This window comes from Oncorhynchus keta, unplaced genomic scaffold (assembly GCF_023373465.1).
Source record: "Oncorhynchus keta strain PuntledgeMale-10-30-2019 unplaced genomic scaffold, Oket_V2 Un_contig_2262_pilon_pilon, whole genome shotgun sequence".
Taxonomy (NCBI): Eukaryota; Metazoa; Chordata; class Actinopteri; order Salmoniformes; family Salmonidae; genus Oncorhynchus; species Oncorhynchus keta.
The window spans coordinates 217,757-240,147 of NW_026282989.1; the positions used below are offsets into that span (position 1 = coordinate 217,757).

The 22,391-nt window shown below is 41.9% G+C and overlaps 1 protein-coding gene across 1 annotated transcript in view; it reads right to left on the bottom strand.

Moving 5' to 3' along the window:
• LOC127921582 (protein eyes shut homolog) overlaps positions 1-22,391 on the bottom strand; it is a gene marked incomplete at its 3' end in the record, with an annotated part of 213,306 nt that overhangs the window by 186,746 nt on the left and 4,169 nt on the right. The window contains 4 exon segments of the mRNA XM_052505176.1: positions 9,684-9,800; positions 11,263-11,307; positions 11,310-11,550; positions 11,552-12,251. Coding sequence (XP_052361136.1) covers positions 9,684-9,800; positions 11,263-11,307; positions 11,310-11,550; positions 11,552-12,040 — 892 coding nt within the window.

Consider the following 22,391-nt stretch of genomic DNA (forward strand, 5'->3'; position numbering starts at 1 on the left):
GACGAATAAAATGTAAGAAAAGATTGACCAGTGGATCGTGATCAACCAGCTGGTGACCACTGCTCTAGAAGGTTGAGTGAAGTTCAATCTCATGCTTCTCTCCATGGGCTGATATTTCTTCTGAGTGGAAGTGTCGTGGCTACAGCGCAGCATGCACGGCTTAGAACATTGCTTGTGAACCTTACAAACCATGGCCACAATTTATAGACGTTGTACTGAGTGTATAAAACATTAAGAACAGTTTCCTAATATATTTAGTTGTACCCCCCACCCCTTTTACCCTCAGAACGGCTTCAATTCGTTGGGGCATGGACTCCACAAGGTGTCGAAGCGTTCCACAGGATGCTGGGCCATGTTGACTCAATGCTTCCAAAGATGGCTGGGTTTCTTTTTGGTGGTGGACCATTCTTAAAACACAGCATACTTTTGATCGTGAAAAACCCAGCAGCGTTGCAGTTCATGACACCTGCTATCATACCCCGTTCAAAGGGAACTTAAATAGGTTGTCTTGCCCATTCACCCTCTGAATGGCACACATACACAATCCATGTCTCAATTGTCTCAAGGTTTAAAAATCCTTCTTTAACCTGTCTCTCCCTTCATCTACACTGATTGAAGTGTTATTAACAGGTGACATCAATAAGGGATCATAGCTTTCACCTGGATAGTCTAAGTCAAGGAATCATAATAATAAATAATACATTCCATAGAATGCATAAAAACTATGAATATTGAATAATGTGCTCAGGGAATGCTCACTTAATCTCTTGTCAATGTAACCTATATACAGTACAGTCTTAAATGTATCTAACAGGACTCAGATATACCCACAATTTAACAACACAGTCCCCCAACCAAATCACTCCCTCATAGATAAATCTACCCCACTAAAATAATGGGTTAAGTGAATTGTGAAAACAAGCTGTATGATCCCAGATGGGATGTTGCCCTATAAGGCGGTAATACCTGTTGATAAATACCATAGAGAGGAACTCTGCAGGGGAGACCCGGAGAATCAAAGAAATCTCATTTGAAACGTCCCGTGAGTTTTGGGCCTGATTATTCTGTGAGTATAGGCTCTGGCCTGCGAGGAGCAGACCGGCTCTGTTCTGCAGTAGGGGAGACAGGTGATTCCAGGTGATTAATGAGGGAACAGCCATGGGTTGCGTCCCCCAAATGGCACCCCATTCCCTATACTAGAGAGGATTACTTTGTTACCTTGTAAATGAGACAGTATTAGACAGTGTTCCAGGTAGATGACATACAGTATTAGACGGTGTTCCAGAAGTAGACCGTGTTCAGGCAGATAAGATGCAGACAGTATTAGACAGTGTTCAAGTAGATGAGTAGATGACATACAGTATTAGACTGTGTTCCAAGTAGATGAGATGCAGACAGTATTAGACCGTGTTCCAGGCAGATAAGATGCAGGCAGTATTAGATGCAGATGGAGACAGTAGACCGTGTTCAGGCAGATAAGATGCAGACAGTATAGACCGTGTTCCAGGCCAGAGCAGATGAGATGCAGACAGTAGACCGTGTTCCAGGCAGATTAGACCGTGTTCCAGGCAGATAAGATGCAGACAGTATTGGGCCGTGTTCCAGGTAGATGAGTATTAGACCGTGTTCAGAGCAGGTAAGATGCAGACAGTATTAGAAAGTGTTCAGGCAGGTAAGATGCAGATGAGATGTTCCCAGACAGTATTAGACCGTGTTCCAGGCAGATGAGATGCAGACAGTATTAGAAAGTGTTCCAGGCAGATAAGATGCAGACAGTATTAGACTGTGTTCCAGGCAGATAAGATGCAGACAGTATTAGACAGTGTTCCAGGTAGATGGAGACAGTATTAGACCGTCTTCAGGCAGATAACATGCAGACAGTAGACAGTGTTCAGGCAGATAAGATGCAGACAGTGATTAGACCGTGTTCCAGGTAGATGGAGACAGTATTAGACCGTGTTCCAGGCAGATAAGATGGGATAAGAGGTGGATAAAGACAGTATTAGACTGTGTTCCAGGGATAAGATGGAGACAGTATTAGACTGTGTTCCAGGCAGATAAGATGCAGACAGTATTAGACCGTGTTCCAGGCAGATGGAGACAGTATTAGACCGTGTTCCAGGCAGGTAAGATGCAGACAGTATTAGACAGTGTTCCAGGTAGATGGAGACAGTATTAGACAGTGTTCCAGGCAGATAAGATGGAGATAGTAAGATGTTCCAGACAGTATTAGACTGTGTTCCAGGATAGATGGAGACCCAGTATTAGACCGTGTTCCAGGTAGATGGAGACAGTATTAGATGTTCCAGGTAGATGGAGACAGTATTAGACAGTGTTCCAGGTAGATGGAGAGACCGTGTTCAGGTAGATGGAGACAGTATTAGACCGTGTTCCAGGCAGATAAGATGGAGATATTAGACTGTTCCAGGTGGATAAAGACAGTGTTAGACAGTGTTCCAGGCAGATAAGATGCAGACAGTATTAGACTGTTCAGGTAGATAAAGACAGTATTAGACAGGCAGATAAGTTCAGACAGTAGACCGTGTTAAGATGCAGACAGTATTAGACAGTGTTCCAGGCAGATAAGATGGAGACAGTATTAGACTGTTCCAGGTGGATAAAGACAGTATTAGACTGTGTTCCAGTATCCACACCTCTAAGTTGTGTGCTAGTAAAGACATTGGACTACATCCTGTGACAAACCTCTTCAAGGTTAGGAGAGTTTGTCACAAATTAAGCAGGAGACCGTCACCAAAATCACCCCAGAATGAGAGTTCCTTGAACAGGACAGTACCTGTGTGTCTGGTGCTCTGTCCTGGTCCTCCCAGGCCGCAGGCGGGTCAAGGATAGCAGTGTTCGGGTGCACAAATCGGGTTTTCGGTAGGTCCAGGTCCAAACGGCAACAGGTAAGTCCAAACAGTCCAGCTTATACACGGTAAATCAGCTGAGATATTTATATATTTATATATATATATATATACTGTATAAGTCAGAAGTTTACATACACCTTAGCCAAATACATTTAAACTCGGTTTTTCACAATTCCTGACATTTAATCCTTGTAACAATTCCCTGTCTAAGGTCTGTTTGGATCACCACTTTATTTTAAGAATGTGAAATGTCAGGATAATAGCAGAATAATTTATTTCAGCTTTTATTTCTTTCATCACATTCCCAGTGGGTCAGAATGTACATATACTCAATTAGTATTTGGTAGCGTTGCCTTTAAATTGTTTAACTTGGGTCAAACGTTTCGGGTAGCCTTCCACAATAAGTTAGGTGAATTTTGCCCATTCTCTTGACAGAGCTGGTGTAACTAAGTCAGGTTTGTAGGCCTCTATGCTCGCACACGCTTTCCACGTGCTTTTTCAGTTCAGTTTCAGATCTTCTATGGGATTGAGGTCCGGGCTTTTTGATGGCCGCTCCAATACCTTGCCTTTGTTGTCCTTAAGCAATTTTTCCACAACTATGGAAGTATGCTTGGGGTCATTGTCCATTTGGAAGACCCATTTGTGACCAAGCTTTAACTTCCTGACTGATGTCGTGAGATGTTGCTTCAATATATCCACATAATTTCCCTACCTCATGATGCCATCTATTTTGTGAAGTGAGCCAGTCACTCCTGCAGAAAAGCACCCTGACAACATGATGCTGCCACCCCTTGCTTCACGGTTGGGATGGTGTTTTCGGCTTGCAAGCCTCCCACTTTTTCCTAAGAATATAACGATGGTCATTATGGCCAAACAGTTCTACTTTGTTTCATTAGGCTATGATCTTTGTCCCCATGTGCAGTTGCAAACCGTAGTCTGGCTTTTTTTTATGGCGGTTTTGGAGCAGTGGCACTTCTCGCAGCAAAGTAAGTTAATCTTTTGTAGGTAGGTCCTTTGCCGTTGTTACAAAGTAAGTTAATCTCTAGGTGACAGAAAGCGTCTCCTTCCTGAGCGGTATGACGGCTACGTTGTCCCATGGTGTTTATAATAGCTTACTATTGTTTGTATAGATGAGCGTGGTACCTTCAGGCGTTTGAAAATTGCTCCCAAGGATGAACCAGACTTGTGGAGGTCTACAATCACTATTCTGAGGTCTTGGCTGATTTCTTTTGATTTTCCCATGATGTCAAGCAAAAGAGGAACTGAGTTTGAAAGTAGGCCATGAAATACATCCACAGGGACACCTCCAATTGTCTCAAATGATGTCAATTAGCCTATCAGAATCTTCTAAAGCCATGACATCATTTTCTGGAATTTGAAGTACGGGAGAGAATAGGAGAAGTTAATTATGCAGCTTCCTGCTTAAAAACAGGATGGGGTGTTCCACCCCTTCTAGCTCTTGGGATAGCATGGCTCCCAAGGAAGCTGCATAATTAACTTCTCATATTCTCTCCCGTACTTCATATGGTCCTGTCCATATGGCTAGTAGTTTATAGTGGGGACCAGCACTCACATCTTACCTCCTGGGTTGATGTTCCTTCAGGGTAGCCTGCCGAGATGTGTCTGTTACCTGAACTCCGAGAAAGCATTTATTTGGGCTGCAATTTCTGAGGCTGGTAACTCTAATGAACTTATCCTCTGTAACAGAGGTAACTCTGGGTCTTCCTTTCCTGCGGTCCTCATGCGAGCCAGTTTCATCATAGCGTTTGATGGTTTTGTGACAGCACTTAAAGAAACTTTAAAAGTTATTGAAAAGTTCCAGATTGACTGACCTTCATGTCTTAAAGTAAAGATGGACTGTTGTTTCTCCTTGCTTATTTGAGCTGTTCTTGCCATAATATGGACTTGGTATTTTACCAAATAGGACTGTCTTCTGTATACCACCCTTACCTTGTCACAATACAACTGGTTGGCTCAAACGTAATAAAAAAAAATCCACAAATTAACAAGGCACACTTGTTAACTGAAATGCGTTCAGGTGACTACCTCATGAAGCTGGTTGAGAGAATCCAAAAAGTGTTCAAAGCTGCCAACCACGCAAAAGGGTGGCTACTTTGAAGAATCTCAAATACAAAATATACACTACCGTTCAAGGTTTGGGGTCACTTAGAAATTGTCACGAGTCCGACCGAGGGTGTTTCCCCTTCCCGGGCGGGTGGAGCTCGGCGGTCGTCATCACCGGCCTATTAGCTGCCACTGATTGTTTTCCTCTCCCTCCTTGTATGTTTAGTGGTAGCACCTGTTCATGTTAATTAGTTTGTCTTTATTAGACAGCCGGCCACCTAGTTGTTGTGCGGGATTATTTCAATGTAACCTTTGGCTCTGTTGTAGAGGTACGTGTTAGTGCCTGGTCGTGATTTTTTTCCCATTGTATTTTTTGATTCCCTGTGGTTGGGAACGTAACTTTTTGTGAGCACCCTGTGGTGCGTTGGTGCTGTTAAAAGACGCACAGCATTGAACTCTGTCTCCTGCATTTGACTCCACACCCACGACACCCGGAGCATTACAGAAATGTCTTTGTTTTCCATGAAAACATACATGAAATGAGTTGCAAAATGAATAGGAAATATAGTCAAGATGTTGACAAGGTTATAAATAATGATTTTTAATTGAAATAATAATTGTGTCCTTCAAACTTGGCTTTTGTCAAAGAATCTTCCATTTAAAGCAGACCTTTGGCATTCAAGTTGCCAATTTGTTGAGGTAATCTGAAGAGATTTCACCCCATGCTTCCTGAAGCACCTCCCACAAGTTGGATTGGCTTGATGGGCACTTCTTACCATACGGTCAAGCTGCTCCCACAACAGCTCAAAAGGGTTGAGTTTCAGTGACTGTGGTGGCCACTCCATTATAGACAGAAAACCAGCTGACTGCCTCTTCCCTATATAGTTATTGCATAGCTTGGAGCTGTGCTTTGGGTCATTGTCCTGTTCTAGGAGGAAATTGGCTACAATTAAGCGCTGTCCACAGGGTATGGCATGGCGTTGCAAAATGGAGTGATGGCCTTCCTTCTTCAACATCCCTTTTTCCCTGTACAAATCTCACACTTTACTACCAAAGCACCCCCAGACCATCACATTGCCTCCACCATGCTTGACAGATGGCGTCAACCACTCCTCCAAAATATTTACATTTTTCTAGCTCACGAATGTTCTTCTTTGTGATCCGAACATCTCAAACTTACATTTGTCTATCCATAACACTTTTTTCCAATCTTCCTCTGTCCAGTGTCCGTGTTCTTTTGCCCATCTTAATATTTTATTTCTATTGGCTAGTCTGAGATATGGCTTTTCTTCGCAACTTTGCCTAGTTGGCCAGCATCCTGGAGTCGCCTCTTCACTGTTGTCGTTGAGACTGGTGTTTTGTGGGTACTATTTAATGAAGCTGCCAGTTGAGGACTTGTGAGGTGCCTGTTTCTCAAACTACATACGCTAATGTACTTGTCCTCTTGCCCAGTTGTGCATTCCTCTTCCCATTCTGGTTAGAGCCAGTTTGTGCTGTTCTGTGAAGAGTGTAGTACACAGCGCTATACAAGATCTTCAGTTTCTTGACAATTTCTCACATGGAAGAGCCTTAATTTCTCAGAACAAGAATAGACTGACAAGTTTCAGAAGAAAGTTATTTGTTTCTGCCCATTTTGAGCTTGTAATCAAACCCACAAATGCTGAAGCTCCAGATACTCAACTAGTCTAAAGGGCAGTTTTTTTGCTCCTTTAATCAGCACACAGTTTTCAGCTGTGCTAATATAATTACAAAAAAGGGTTTTCTAATGATCAATTAGCCTTTTAAGAGGATAAACTTGGATTAGCTAACACAACGTGCCATTGGAACACAGGAGTGATGGTTGCTGATAATGGGCCTCTGTACGCCTATGTAGATATTCGATTCAAATTCAGCCGGGCCTCCTGGGTGGCGCAGTAGTCTAAGGCACATCGCAGTGCTAGCTGTGCAACCAGAGACTCTGGGTTTGAGCCCAGGCTCTGTCGCAACCGACCGCGGCCAGGAGGTCCATGGGGCGGCGCACAATTGGCCAGGCGTCATCCGGGATTGGGAGGGCATTGGCCGGCAGGAATATCCTTGTCTTGCCGCACACTAGCGACTCCTGTGGTGGGCTGGGCACAGTGCATGCTGACCAGGTCGCCAGTTGTACGGTATTTTCTCCGATACATTGGTGTGGCTGGCTTCCGGGTTGGATGTGCATTGTGTCAAGAAGCAGTGCGGCTTGGTTGGCTTGTGTTTCGGAGGACGCATGGCTCTCGACCTTCGCCTCTCCCAAGTCCGTAAGGGAGTTGCAGCGATGAGTCAAGACTGTAACCACTACCAATTGGATACCACGAAATTGAGGGGGGGGGGGGTTAAATTAAAAAGTCAGCCGTTCCCAGCTACAATAGTCTGTCACGCCCTGGTCTAAGTATTTTGTGTTTTTCTTCATGTATTCAGGCCAGGGTGTGGCATGGAGTTTTGTATTGTGGTGTGTTTTATCTTGGGGTTTTGGTGTATATGTATTTGGGATTGTAGCTAGTGGGGTTATCTAGCAAAGTCTATGGCTGTCTGGAGTGGTTCTCAATCAGAGGCAGGTGCTTATCGTTGTCTCTGATTGGGAACCATATTTAGGCAGCCATATTCTTTGAGTTTGTCGTGGGTGAATGTCCTGAGTGTCTTGATGTCCTTAGTCTGTGTTAGTTTGCACCAGTTAAGGCTGTTTCGGTTTTCACTACGTTTATTGTTTTGGATTTGTGTTACGTTGTGTAAATAAACATGGATCACAATATACGCACTGCAGTTTGGTCCGACTCTCCTTCACCATTAGAAAACCGTGACATAGTCATTTACAACATTACCAATGTCAACACTTTATTTCTGATCAATCTTATGTTATTTTAAATGGACAAAAAAAAAATGTTTTCTTTCAAAAACAAGGGAATTTCTAATGGACCCCAAACTCTTGAATGGTAGTGTATTTTGATTTGTTTACCACTTTCTTGGAGTTACTACATGATTCCATATGTGTTACTTCATAGTTTTGATGTCTTCACTATTATTCTACAATGTAGAAAATAGTAAAAATATAGAAAAACCCTAGAATGAGTAGGTGTGTCCAAACCATTGATTGGTACTGTACATTCAACTGTTTTACGTTCCACTACATCACTGAATGTAATTGAATAGTGATGACAACGGATGTACTTACATATTAATAGTCTACGCACTGTCAGGGCATTCCAAGTAGTGTCGATGCATTGCTTCATTTAGGTGTGCCATCTTAATTTGATCACTCTGTGGTCACAGATAATGTTCCTGTCCAGCAGGAAATGCAAACTTGTGTATTCCAGGCTTCTGAAGTTTGTAATTTCAACTTTAAAAATCAGACTTGATTTGCCCTAACAAACTATGGATCAACCTCTACAAAATTGTGCATTCATTATAATCCACATAATAATTAATGTTCTGTTGCTGCAGGATTATTTTCTTGCTGTGAGACTAGTCAAATGAAGATAGGACACCTGTACTAAGTGGTCTACAGACCAGAGTCCAGTAGTAATCTAAACCTGGGCTTGAGGAGCCCACTACGGACTAACTTCATGATTAGAGCGAGACCATCCCCATCCCATGGCATCTGAACATCAGTTTTACTTCCATAGATCAGTCTGAAACTACAGGTTTGACTGACTTCTAGAACACTGTAGATCTCTGCATAATGCTCCAACCAGGGACACAATTATTGTACAACTCTGCAGAAATGAAAGACATCTCACTGTCTGGTACTGTTCCTCACCGTTCTCCCTATGACATTCAGAATAGTTATCCACTACTGTATTTCTCTGAGCTGTTATTTCAACAAATCAAAACCACAGTATGTTTCTATAACTGGCTTAGTGAGATAGCTATATAAATAATAAAAGTGTAACCTTGAGAATACAAGCACCCAAATATTCAGTCTTAAAGCCTCTGCAGCGAGGACTGCAGCCCAGCACAGCTCAGAGGGAAGGTATACAGGTATGAGATTTCCCGAGTGTTGCCTGGACAAATTGCACGCCAAAACAAAACAATGAATCAAGTTAGAAGGCCACCTGGAGTTTGTTACAGCAGAAAGTCCATCATAAGGCCCCTGCTTTAGCTAGATGCATCACAAATGGCACCCTATTCCTATTCAAGGGAACCACTTGTCAAAAGTAGTGCACTATAAAGGGAATAGGGTGCCATTTGGGACGCATACCTAGAGACCATTATCCAGGCCAAGAACTAGGAAGCACTGGTTGGTACAACTTTTGTAATCCATTTGTGAGAGTCCCCATTAACATAACTGTACTGTTACTGGAGAAAATGAGGCTCATTATGAGGCTCACGATCTACCTAAAGGGTGCGGTAGCAGCCGTGTGTCATGAACAAATGGCACCCTATTCTCTATGTAGTGCACTACTTTCACCAGGACCCATGGCCCGTAGATGCAATCAGTGTGTCATAAACAAGAGTTCATGTCATTGTTGCCCTTACCAGATCAATCACATTTATTTATAGAGCCCTTTTAACATCAGCCGATGTCACAAAATGATATACAGAAACCCAGCCTAAAACCCCAAACAGCAAGCAATACAGATGTAGGTAGGCTGTTATAAACAAGAATACATGTCATTGTTGCCCTTCCCTAAGGCAGGCTACCCCCTGTACTGTACATTCGTGATTAATTCTAAATCCATCACTGTAGCAGGGATTGTAACCCATGCAGAACAGAATAATACTGTGGTTCCTTACCTGGGTTTCCTGTGTAACACACACATTTGAAGGAGAAAGGTGAAACTTGGAGACACGTTCCATTACGACAAAATCTATCGCAGTTCTCTCGTCCAATCACATCAGAGCAGTTAGCCCCTGAGGGAAAAGATAAAGCATGAATTATGAATAATTTAAAATTAACAAAATGGTTTAGATAAGTATCTAGATTCTACATTCGTATAGATTGGATCTATAGTATTTTATTCGTATAGATTCAATCTACAGTATTTTATTCATATAGATTGGATCTACGGTATTTTATTCGTATAGATTCAATCTACAGTATTTTATTCGTATAGATTCAATCTACAGTATTTTATTCGTATAGATTCAATCTACAGTATTTTATTCGTATAGATTGGATCTACAGTATTTTATTCATATAGATTCAATCTATTGTTTTTTATTTGATTTGAAGAAACGTAGGGTCAACAATTACCTACAGTAATTAACAGATTCTGGAAATTAAATTAAACTGAAAGACATCATTGCAGCTTGAAAGTCTACATTGAAACTCACTTACGGTGGCCCCGTTGCACAAAGTTAGTTAGTTATTGCATAATGCATTTCTAATGATAACGGTGTTCATTTCATGATTCAGATGACTTGTCATGTTTTTGACATCACAAGTTGGCTCCTAAGTCTTCTTCAGAGCCAATGTTTAAACAACGTTTGAGAGCCATCGTTTATTGACAAAGACATGGTGAGAGAAGGAATCAAATCTAAATGAAAATGGTAGAGAGGAGGTAAAGTAACTAAGAATGCATTCAGGTGGTACAAAAACCCATTCCAGAAATAATTATGGTGATTAACACAAAATAAAGTCCTGGAAGAAAATATTGTTCACATAAATAGCCCATAGGGTATCTGTGTCTACATAACAAATAGCACCCTTTTCCCAATGAAGTGCACTACTTTTGACCAGAGCCCTATGTGTACTATGAAGGGAAAAGGGTGCAGTTTGGGACGGAATCTGGATATTCTTGAAATAAATGCATTAAGCTAGATGAGAACTAGTAATTATGATAGATAAATAATATGGAAGTATCTCCAAGCAATAGGGTTGTAACATTAGGGTTATGTTCCAAATTGCACCCTATTCTCGATATAGTGCACTATTTTTTTTTTACCAGAGCCCACAATGTAGGGAATAGGGTGCCATTTGGGACACATCCTTAGCCTCCAGGTAGGTAGGTGGATTCTGTCACGGCAGATTTAATTAACGAGAGCAATTTATTTTCGCATTTATAGTAATTGAAGGTACAACAATCCATTGAGTTTAGCATTTGGTGGATGAGTACAGGGTGTAAAGTAAAGCATCAAACCCTGATGAAGGCTATTTGGCCACAACATTGGTTAAATAAATCCACTGCAAGGAGAGATGAGTGTGCAACTTTTTCACAAAGTAGCTTAAAATGAAATCAACATTCATTTTTGGACTATATATAGCGTATCAGTGGCGGGGGGGGAGGGGATTTGTTGTTGTTTGAACTGCAGAATGCCCCTTTAAAAACATAACAGTAGAAACAAAGTCAGAATTGTTAGTTGTATTCCTCACCTGTAAAATGTGGAGGGCACAAACACTTATATGTTGCGTGATGTGATCTGTCGTACCATTGCTTACACAGACTCCTTTGTTCTCACATGGGTTTTCCAAACACGCATCAAACTTCTCACAGAACTTTCCAGAGTAACGCTGGCGGCACTGACAGCGGTACGCTCCGTCTTCCCAAAAGCTTGTCCTACAAACACCGTTCCCGGAGCAGAGTCGCACTAGTGGGCTGCTTCGACACTGTTGTTCCTTCACAGAGACGTTGAGACGAAGACCCAGCTTGCAGAGCTGTGAATTCCCCCTCATGCGAAGCTATGAAATAATGAAGGCCCGGGAGAAGCCACTTAGGTTGGACCTGCCTAGACGCGTTCATAACATCATCGGAACAGAGAAACTGGTCTTGTGACTGTGGTGCAGTGGAACAACTTTCAAAGTCCTCCTTTGACACATTGAGGATCCTGATACCGTATAAATCCAGAGTGGCATCAATAGAAACAAACAGCTTGACGCCAAACTGCACCTCTAGAGGACAAATCTGAGGTAAGTTCCAAGTTGGCGGAACATCTGACTTTTGGGTCTCTGTCCTTTCTTGATCACCCCAACATTGGACCATACTATCACAGATGTTTTCCATGAGTGTCCATTTCACCTGAGCAGTTTGTGGTTGTAGGTGCCATTCCAGATTGGCTGGTCGGTTGCAGACTGTCTGGCTGTGAACAACTATGCAGCCATTGAGAAAATAGCTTATTATGACAGCGATGATGTGAAATGAAAGCCTCTGCATTTTTAAGTTTCTCCCTTTTGGTGCTTCCCTATTTGCTTTCGTACAGGTCTTCAGAGCTTTCGTACAGGTCTTCAGAGCTTTCGTACAGGTCTTCAGAGCATTCCTGAAGACATTTAATTTGAGGAATGTTCAGGGTAAAAGAGAATTCCTGTCTGATAAAGTCAGAGGTCCAATGAAGGAGGCTTGATGAACGTCATGGCAACACACCAACCTAAAGACAAAACAAGTAAGAGTTTGATTAGCTAAAATCAATCAAAAAGATCATATTTTCTGTCAATATGACAACCTTGAATGATGCTGCTGATGAAAAATGTAAATGTATTTCAAAAGTTCTGTTTATACTGCCTGGACTTCCAACAATGTGAACATCAACTAAACTAGTTAAGTTTTAGTCCAAACCATTTTGTGTCAACATGACAACATTTTGAATGACAGTCCTAATCCTCAAAATATACAATCAAGTTTAAGTAAGTCAGTTCTGACGTTGCAGGCTACATGTATAGTTAAAACTGCAGTGACTTTACCATCAGTTGTTTGATCTGACCTAGGATCAAATACTATTATATAAGCACTAGTCTGCCTGGAGCGAGAGATGGGAAAGGCGGGTTGACACTTTTGGGACTCTTCTATTAGCAAGTAGAGCTCAATTAAGCACAAAGTATTTGAAATAATTTCAAATAGTATTTTAACCCAGGTATGGGTTGTACCGCTGCTGACCACCGAGAATGTCACATAGCCTCATTTCCCTGAGGTTTATACAACCAGTGACAGCGTCAGATAAAATATTTCCTCTCTCGCTCACACACACACACAGACACACACAGACAGATCCCTCAGTGTCAAGCATGTGAGATGAGTTAAACCAGAAGCAGTTGTCTCTCTCCCCTAGGACCTTCTCTAACCCGTGTACTCCAGATAAAAGAACTAGGGAGTAGAGAGATAAAAAAGCCCTGTCTACGTCCCAAATGACACCCTATGGGCCCTGGCCAGCAGTAGTGCACTATGTAGGGAATAGGGTGCCATTTGAGGCACCCATCCCCAGTGTTACTGTAACTGCACATTCCCACTGTCAGATCTGTCTGACTCACAATGACTGATATGAATAACTGCCTGGTGATAAAGTAATACATAGAGAAGTCTGAATACACGGAGCAGTAGTATCAATACAAGGGGAGTGATAAAGGCAATGAGATTGGGGAGGGTATTGTGACTGAAAGCTTTGCAGGGAACTCGGTAGCCTACACTGTTTGACAGAGCAAGCTGTCTGGGGAGGGATTGTTCCTGCTTTGCATTGGCAAAGATCCCTTTGACCTGAATACATTGTATTTCTATCAACGGTTGTTTTATCCACATTGTATGATTGTAAAGCAATGAGGAACAATCATGCGAGCGTACTGTAGTCAATTACATCGATCAAATGTTGACAATGCTGGACATACTGTAGTTATCTCTATCAATAATGAACCATGTTTCCAGTTTAAACATGGTGTCCTTGTATATGAAACCATATCACAATCCCTTCCCATCTATAGCCATCCCATTGAAGTGTTATCCTTTCTGAAACATTACACTGTAGTATGGATAGCAGACTCACTCACGACCAGACCAGACAGACCGTTAAAGAGTTAGAGAAAGGAGAATGACAGTGAAAGAAAAAGGACGACAGAAGAAAGAGAGAACCTTCCAGTGCAGCAGCCCTGTAGCAGTACCATTATCAACAACCAGGCCTGGAGCAGTACCATCATCAACAACCAGGCCTGGAGCAGTACCATCATCAACAACCAGGCCTGGAGCAGTACCATCATCAACAACCAGGCCTGGAGCAGTACCATCATCAACAACCAGGCCTGGAGCAGTACCATCATCAACAACCAGGCCTGGAGCAGTACCATCATCAACAACCAGGCCTGGAGCAGTACCATCATCAACAACCAGGCCTGGAGCAGTACCATCATCAACAACCAGGCCTGGTGCAGTACCATCATCAACAACCAGGCCTGGAGCAGTACCATCATCAACAACCAGGCCTGGAGCAGTACCATCATCAACAACCAGCCCTGTAGCAGTACCATCATCAACAACCAGGCCTGGAGCAGTACCATCATCAACAACCAGGCCTGGAGCAGTACCATCATCAACAACCAGGTCTGGAGCAGTACCATCATCAACAACCAGGCCTGGAGCAGTACCATCATCAACAACCAGGCCTGGAGCAGTACCATCATCAACAACCAGGCCTGGAGCAGTACCATCATCAACAACCAGGCCTGGAGCAGTACCATCATCAACAACCAGGTCTGGAGCAGTACCATCATCAACAACCAGGCCTGGAGCAGTACCATCATCAACAACCAGGCCTGGAGCAGTACCATCATCAACAACCAGGCCTGGAGCAGTACCATCATCAACAACCAGGTCTGGAGCAGTACCATCATCAACAACCAGGCTTGGGGCAGGGCAGGGCAGTACATTACCATCAACAACCTTCCTTGATTAACAATTTGCAATTGTTTATAATGGGGCTCTCCAACCCTGTTCCTGGAGAGCGACTATCCTGTAGGGATTCACTCCAACCCTAATAAAGTGCACCTGATTCAAATAATTAATTGGTTGATAAATTACCACTGGGCTTGGAGCGAAAACCGTACCGTTTGGGACACAGTCGGAGACAGGAAGGAACGATGCCATTGTGTTCCTCAGCTCACCATCTCTCTCACGGTACAGTCGTTCAGGAGGGAGGTGAAGAAAAGAGCATGGAAAGTCTGTACTGATAACACAAGCTTTACTGTGGATAAAGACAAATCCAGCTGCCCTTTACTATGCAAAGATTGTATAAATACTGTACATTTATTTGTATTCATAAACAAATCAACTATGTTGCTATAATTAAAATAATTATATTTATTATATTGGGTAATAGACCAATAATAACGAGACTGGACAGTATAATTGTTTTACTGTGTTTCTATAGTTAGAAGAATAATCTCTATACGTGTGGAGGTTAATTACTATGTAATCAGAGGCTCATGATTACTGAACAAACAAAAAGGAAACCACAACTGGATACATAGGTTGTCTCCCAAATGGCACCCTTTTCCCTACAAGGGACCTACCCCCATGGGCCCTGGTCAACATTAGTACAGTAGTCGAAAGAAAAAGAGTGCCATAGAGTACCACAGTATGAGTCATTAATACCCATAACACCTAGCAGTCAAACAGGGAAATGGTTCCAATCGTTTTTCCACCACTAATTTTTCCCATAGTGGATTTTAGAAACACTTCAAATAAGGGCTGTGTTTCGTGTATTCTTACCCTGGCATGACGTTTTAATAATCATGTAAATCTCTCTAGGACAAGGTGACTTTTATCAATATAGTCGCCTGTATTTATCCACAAAAAATAAAATGCTAATTTGCCTCTATCATAAAGAACTACAAATACCATGGTGATCTGGATGAGACTACCAAATTGAAGCAAAGGTAAGAATCTCTTGATTTGTCTACTTTGACGCTAATTAGCATTTTCGAATATGAGACCAAATACAGGCGACTATATTGATAAAAGTCATCTTGTCCTAGAGAGATTTACATGGTTAGCAAAATGTCACACCAGGGTAAGAATACATGAAACACAGCCTTTATTTTACGTGTTTCTAAACTCCCCTATGGAAAAAAACAATTGGAAAGCTTTCCTTGTTTGACCACTAGGTTTTATGGGCATTATGACACCTCCACTGTGGGGCTCTATTTGGGGAGTATCCATGTTGTCAACAGGAACTGTCAGACATACTGAGGTATCAGATCCTAGCCTAATTATCAGCCTGGGAGGTTTTCTTTGAAGTAAAGGTCAGAGTACACCCAGGACTATAATCAAATACATGATGGGTATTATTCCAGACCTGGGTACAAATAGTATTTGTTTTCCTTTCAAATACTTTGTGTGTTTGATTAAGCCTGTCTGGAGAGCCAAATGGGTCACATGTGCAATGTAATCCATTGTGACAAGCAAGATCCATGAAGCACACCTGAAGTATTTGAAAGAAAACAAATATTATCTGAACCCAGATCTGACAGGTATCATCTTTCATTAAACTCACCAGATGATACATTTAGTCAAGAGACAGGTCCGTTACCATGAAAACCACCATACATATCAGAATTAGGAGGCAAGGCAATAGACTTTCATCTTGGATGAATTTCATGGGTAAATTAAGCGAATGCAGGAGAAAAAATGTTTCTATCATCCAACCTTTGCTGTAAAATCTGTATCCAATAAGCATATTTGAATTAAACAACAACTCTATGCTTAATGTCTCAGCCTGCGTAGGTAACGCGTTTGCACCGAGTCCTTATTTACCATTATGAGATGTGAAATGAGGTTTTACATTACCAGTGAGAAGGAGCAACAAGCTTGAAGAGTGCTCTATGATTGATATTCAAATTCAAGCACAGGGGCACATGTCATAATATTGATGTATGAAAAGGGCTGAGAGAGCGTATTCATGCAACAGGCCTGGTCTAAAGAACCATGGCTACACCCCAAATAGCACTCTGTTTCCTAAATAGTGCCCTTCCATTGACCAGGGTCCATAGGGCTCTGGTAAAAAATGGTGCACTGTGTAAGGAATACTGTAGGGTGCCATTTGGAATAAAGACCACTACTTTCTAGATATGATAGAACCCAGATGAACAGGTAGTCTCTGAGTTCTCCTTCCGTTCACACAAGGATCAAATTGGGCGATGCATGGGGAGAGGAGGAGGAGAAGAGGTAGTCTCTGAGTTCTCCTTCCGTTCACACAAGGATCAAATTGGGCGATGCATGGGGAGAGGAGGAGGAGAAGAGTTAACCCAAATAACAAGGTGAGAGGGGTAAGGGGATGAATTGAAGAGGGCATGGTAGTCTGTAGAAGAGCGACCTTGGGGGGAGATAAACCGAAAATGATCGACATTGCCTTCCTCTTACCGAAGCAATGCTACACGACGTTCCAGTAGATTGTTGTAGAACCATTATCTAGTCAACAGTAATAGCCTATACATTATGTTGATTCCTGCTATGAAAGTGTGTGCCTGGCCCTGTTAGGCTGTCGCCTGTTGTGTGGGCGAGCCACTCTCACCCCTCTTCCCACTGTGACACGGAGGAGGGAGAGATGCATTCTGAGAAGCACAAGCATATGACCATTACTCAAAATGCTATTGGGAACAAATACAGTTTTCATAGCAACTACTGTCATTCTAGTTACAGAGAGGACAGTCACAGCTTTCTGCGAGTATATTATGTATTTGTCACCTCTTAACAGAGTTCATGGCACCACTTTACAACCGGAGTTGGCTGTAGTATGGTTTTGGTGGAGTGGAGAGCACCATTTGCAGTGAATAGGCCTACATCAAGTAGCCTCGGCCTTGCTCTGGAACGGTTTTTAGAACATTAGCCTACATTTACTGACAGATTCATCAATTAGCCTACATGGCTAATAGATATATAGCAACAACATAATATTTAGAGTTAGAAGTGTTGTGAGTTCCCACTTCCTCACGTGGTGTATAATAGAGCCTATAGGTCAATGCACAAGGATGTCTGCAAATTCCCTGAAGATATTTTTTTTTTAAATCATTCTGGGGCCTCATATTGCATAGAAACTATTCTAAAATACTACTAACAAACATCATTTTGAATGTTCGTACACATAGAAAAAATGTCATTTATCAAACAATTATATGCACGCCGGTAAAACTGTTGATAAATACCAATTGTTCTCATCCTCAGTGCATGCGTGTGACCTTGGCTATTTGCATTTCAAAACGCCCCCAATTAACCATATATGGTCAAAATCATCCCTTTAAAAGGCCATGGGGAATATATACAAGGCCGTACCATGAAATAGCCTACAACAGTGCAACCAAAATATAGGTGTTCGTGCCAGAGGTTGAGTACAACCAAAAGGTTTTATTTGGCTCCCTCAGTCGTGGTTTGACCAATAAAAATGAAAACATAGCAACAGAGGACCATTAGGACAATTCACGTTGCCTTAGCAATGGAAAATATATACAGAGCAAAAATATAAAACGCAACATGTAAAAGGGCTCCCGAGTGGCACAGCGGTCTAAAGGCATTGCATCTCAGTGCTAGAGGTGTCACTACAGACCCTGGTTCAATTCCAGGCTGTATCACAAACAGCCGTGAATGTCAATTAAGCCAGGCTTAATCGCACCTCTCTAATTCAGAGGGGGGGTTGGGTTAAATGCAGAGGGAAGACACATTACAGTTGAATGCATTCAGTTATGCAACGAACCTGGTTTTCCCTGATGGTGTATGGAAATGTTGTTCTCAGTTCATTTTGCATCCAGAACATAAAACATTGGCACATCGGGGGATGTGAGATGCCGATCAACAAGCTCCAGCTGAAAAGAGCCCGTTGCCAAAAACCAAAGGGTGGATTGCACTTTGATGTTCACCGAAACGGCATGGGTTCGCCTTTCTAAAGAAGGTCTTAAATCCTTGCAAAGATTCTTAAGATTGGTTTTGGGAAATGATATCTGATGAACCAATCTGTACCTCCTGCAAAAAAAAAGTCCCACCCGTCTCTAAAAATGCACTCTCTGCAAAATGCAGCGTTTGCCAAATTTTCCAACAGAGCAAGATCTGCCATCTCATTTGATTTCCCATTATCTCAGTGAAACAATGGTTACACTTTCACACATACCTTTAACTTAACAAATTACTGTACTTTATATGGATTATTATCGTAACAAATGCACTGATGTGGTCAAATTATATATAGCCTGTCAAGATATGTTGCATGAATTCACAATGGAAATACACCGCCATGCAATCTCCATAGACAAACATTGGCAGTAGAACGGCCTTACTGAAGAGCTCAGTGACTTTCAATGTGACAACCATTATAGGATGCCACCTTTCAAACAAGTCAGTTCATCAAATTTCTGCCCTACTAGAGCTCAACCCGTTGTAGCGCGTAGCATGTAAAAACCATTGTTGCAACACTCACTACCGAGCTCCAAACTGTCTCTGGGAGCAACGTCAGCACAATAACTGTTCGTCGGGAGTTTCATGAAATGGGTTTACATGGCTGAGCAGACGCATAAAACCCGAAGATCACCATGCGCAATGTCAAGTGTCGGCTGGAGTGGTGTAAAGCTCGCCGCCATTGGATTCTGGTGCAGTGGAAACTTGTTATCTGGAGTGATTTTATTTATTTCACCTTTATTTAACCAGGTAGGCAAGTTGAGAACAAGTTCTCAAATGAATCACGCTTCACCATCTGGCAGGCCGACGGACGAATCTTCGGGTTTGGCGGATGCATATTGTTACTGTAAAGTTTGGTGGAGGAGGAAAAAAGGTCCTGGGCTGTTTTCATGGTTTGGACTAGGCCTCTGAGATCCTGTGAAGGGAAATCTTAACACTACAGCATACTACAATGACATTCTTCTAAATTTGTGGCGACAGTTTGGGGAAGGCTCTTTCCTGTTTCAGCATGACCATGCCCCCAAGCACAAAGCCAGGTCCATTCAGAAATGGTTTGTCGAGATCAGTGTGTAAGAACTTGCCTGGTCTGCACGGCTGACCTCAACTCCATCAAACACCTTTGGGATTAATTGGAACGCCGAATGCGAGCCAGGCCTAATCGCACAACATCAGTGCCCAACCTCACTAATGCTTGTGGCTGAATGGAAGCAAGTCCCTGCAATAATGTTCCAACATCTAGTGGAAAGCCTTCCCAGAAGAGTGGAGGTTGTTTTAGCAGCAAAGGGGGACCAACTCCATGTTAATGCCCATCATTTTGGAATGAGATGTTCGATGAGCAGCTGTCCACATACTCACGCAGTGTACATGAGGCCCCTGGATCCTATTTTTACATTTTGTACATCAACATATCAATCATATATTCCCTGGATTTGTGAGCTTCATTTTTAAAATCTCCATCTCAGTTGTCTTAGTTGGCACTGGAAAACAACGTGTCTAGAGCCCCGTCACTAATGTCAAGTGGTTACACTTATCCATTAAATTTATTTTCTTCATGTTGTATTCATTGTTATCCAGCAAAATAGTTACATTTCTCACGATGTGTATTTAGTGTCCATATCACCCAGCTCTAATCAGGATGACATTGGCTGACTCATAGGAGAGAGGAGTAACGAGGAGAAGCTGAGGGAGGGAGGGGGGGTGAAGAGGGGCATCTAATGCTCCTGTCGTGCTCGATGTCAGCTTGGATAATAGGATGACAATCACACACGTGTGCTGAGGCCAACGGATCAATAACACAGTATTGGTAAATCTCTCTCCTATTCTTTATTTTCTTTCCTTGCTCTCCATTTCTCTTTCTCCATCCCTCGCTGGCAAGAGACACTTGCTTGTGCTAATTTATCACATGGAAATAGAATTGCCTGTATCGGTTCTTCCAAAGGGTTTAGACATGAGAATATCTTCCAGATGCTGAGGACGAGACATGATGTAAGCTGTGATTTAATGGAAGTGAGAGAAAATGTACACCACAAAATATTGAGGTTTAACATTAGTTAAAACATGGGGGGAGAATGTAAAACATGTTGCAAGCTAATACTGTAGATCAATATTGTGACTGTTTGGTTTTTCCACCTGGAATCCCTCCACTGGTGTACCACAGAAAACATAAACCAATCGAATGAATGAATGAATCCCAAACATTTGATTGGTTGTCAAAATACAGGCTAAGCTATATTGTGAATAAATACCATGTCAATGGTAAACAAATTCAGGAAAAATAAGCAATTCCAGTGTTTCCCCAACGGTGGAAAAGTTAGCGAACTTCCTGCAAATCTACACATTTTGCCATGAGGCAGAGAGAACATGTTTCAGTTTGAAAGAAAATGTCCTGCAAATCTACACATTTTGTCATGAGGCAGAGAGAACATGTTTCAGTTAGAAATAACATTTCCTGCAAATTTACTAATTTTGCCATGAGGCAGAGAGAACATGTTTCAGTTTGAAAGAAAATGTCCTGCAAATCTACACATTTGGCCATGAGGCAGAGAGAACACGTTTCAGTTTGAAAGAAAATGTCCTGCAAATCTACACATTTTGTCATGAGGCAGAGAGAACATGTTTCAGTTTGAAAGAAAATGTCCTGCAAATCTACACATTTTGTCATGAGGCAGAGAGAACATGTTTCAGTTAGAAAGAAAATGTCCTGCAAATCTACACATTTGGCCATGAGGCAGAGAGAACACATTTCAGTTTGAAAGAAAATGTCCTGCAAATCTACACATTTGGCCATGAGGCAGAGAGAACACGTTTCAGTTTGAAAGAAAATGTCCTGCAAATCTACACATTTTGCCATGAGGCAGAGAGAACACATTTCAGTTTGAAAGAAAATGTCCTGCAAATCTACACATTTGGCCATGAGGCAGAGAGAACACGTTTCAGTTTGAAAGAAAATGTCCTGCAAATCTACACATTTTGTCATGAGGCAGAGAGAACATGTTTCAGTTTGAAAGAAAATGTCCTGCAAATCTACACATTTTGCCATGAGGCAGAGAGAACATGTTTCAGTTTGAAAGAAAATGTCCTGCAAATCTACACATTTTGTCATGAGGCAGAGAGAACATGTTTCAGTTTGAAAGAAAATGTCCTGCAAATCTACACATTTTGCCATGAGGCAGAGAGAACATGTTTCAGTTTGAAAGAAAATGTCCTGCAAATCTACACATTTTGTCATGAGGCAGAGAGAACATGTTTCAGTTTGAAAGAAAATGTCCTGCAAATCTACACATTTTGTCATGAGGCAGAGAGAACACGTTTCAGTTAGAAAGAACATTTCCTGCAGATTTACACATTTGGCCATGAGGCAGAGAGAACATGTTTCAGTTAGAAAGAACATTTCCTGCAGATTTACACATTTGGCCATGAGGCAGAGAGAACATGTTTCAGTTTGAAAGAAAATGTCCTGCAAATCTACACATTTTGCCATGAGGCAGAGAGAACACGTTTAAGTTTGAAAGAAAATGTCCTGCAAATCTACACATTTGGCCATGAGGCAGAGAGAACACGTTTAAGTTGGAAAGAAAATGTCCTGCAAATCTACACATTTTGCCATGAGGCAGAGAGAACACGTTTAAGTTTGAAAGAAAATGTCCTGCAAATCTACACATTTGGCCATGAGGCAGAGAGAACACGTTTAAGTTTGAAAGAAAATGTCCTGCAAATCTACCCATTTTGTCATGGCTTGTGCCTTGTTCTTATACTATCTGACTGACTCAAACATAACAAATCAATAGGAGCCCCATGCCATGACATTTTTGAAATTTTAAATTCTCCCTGCCTAGTTTTTATTTCGATTAGTTGTCAAAGATTATCT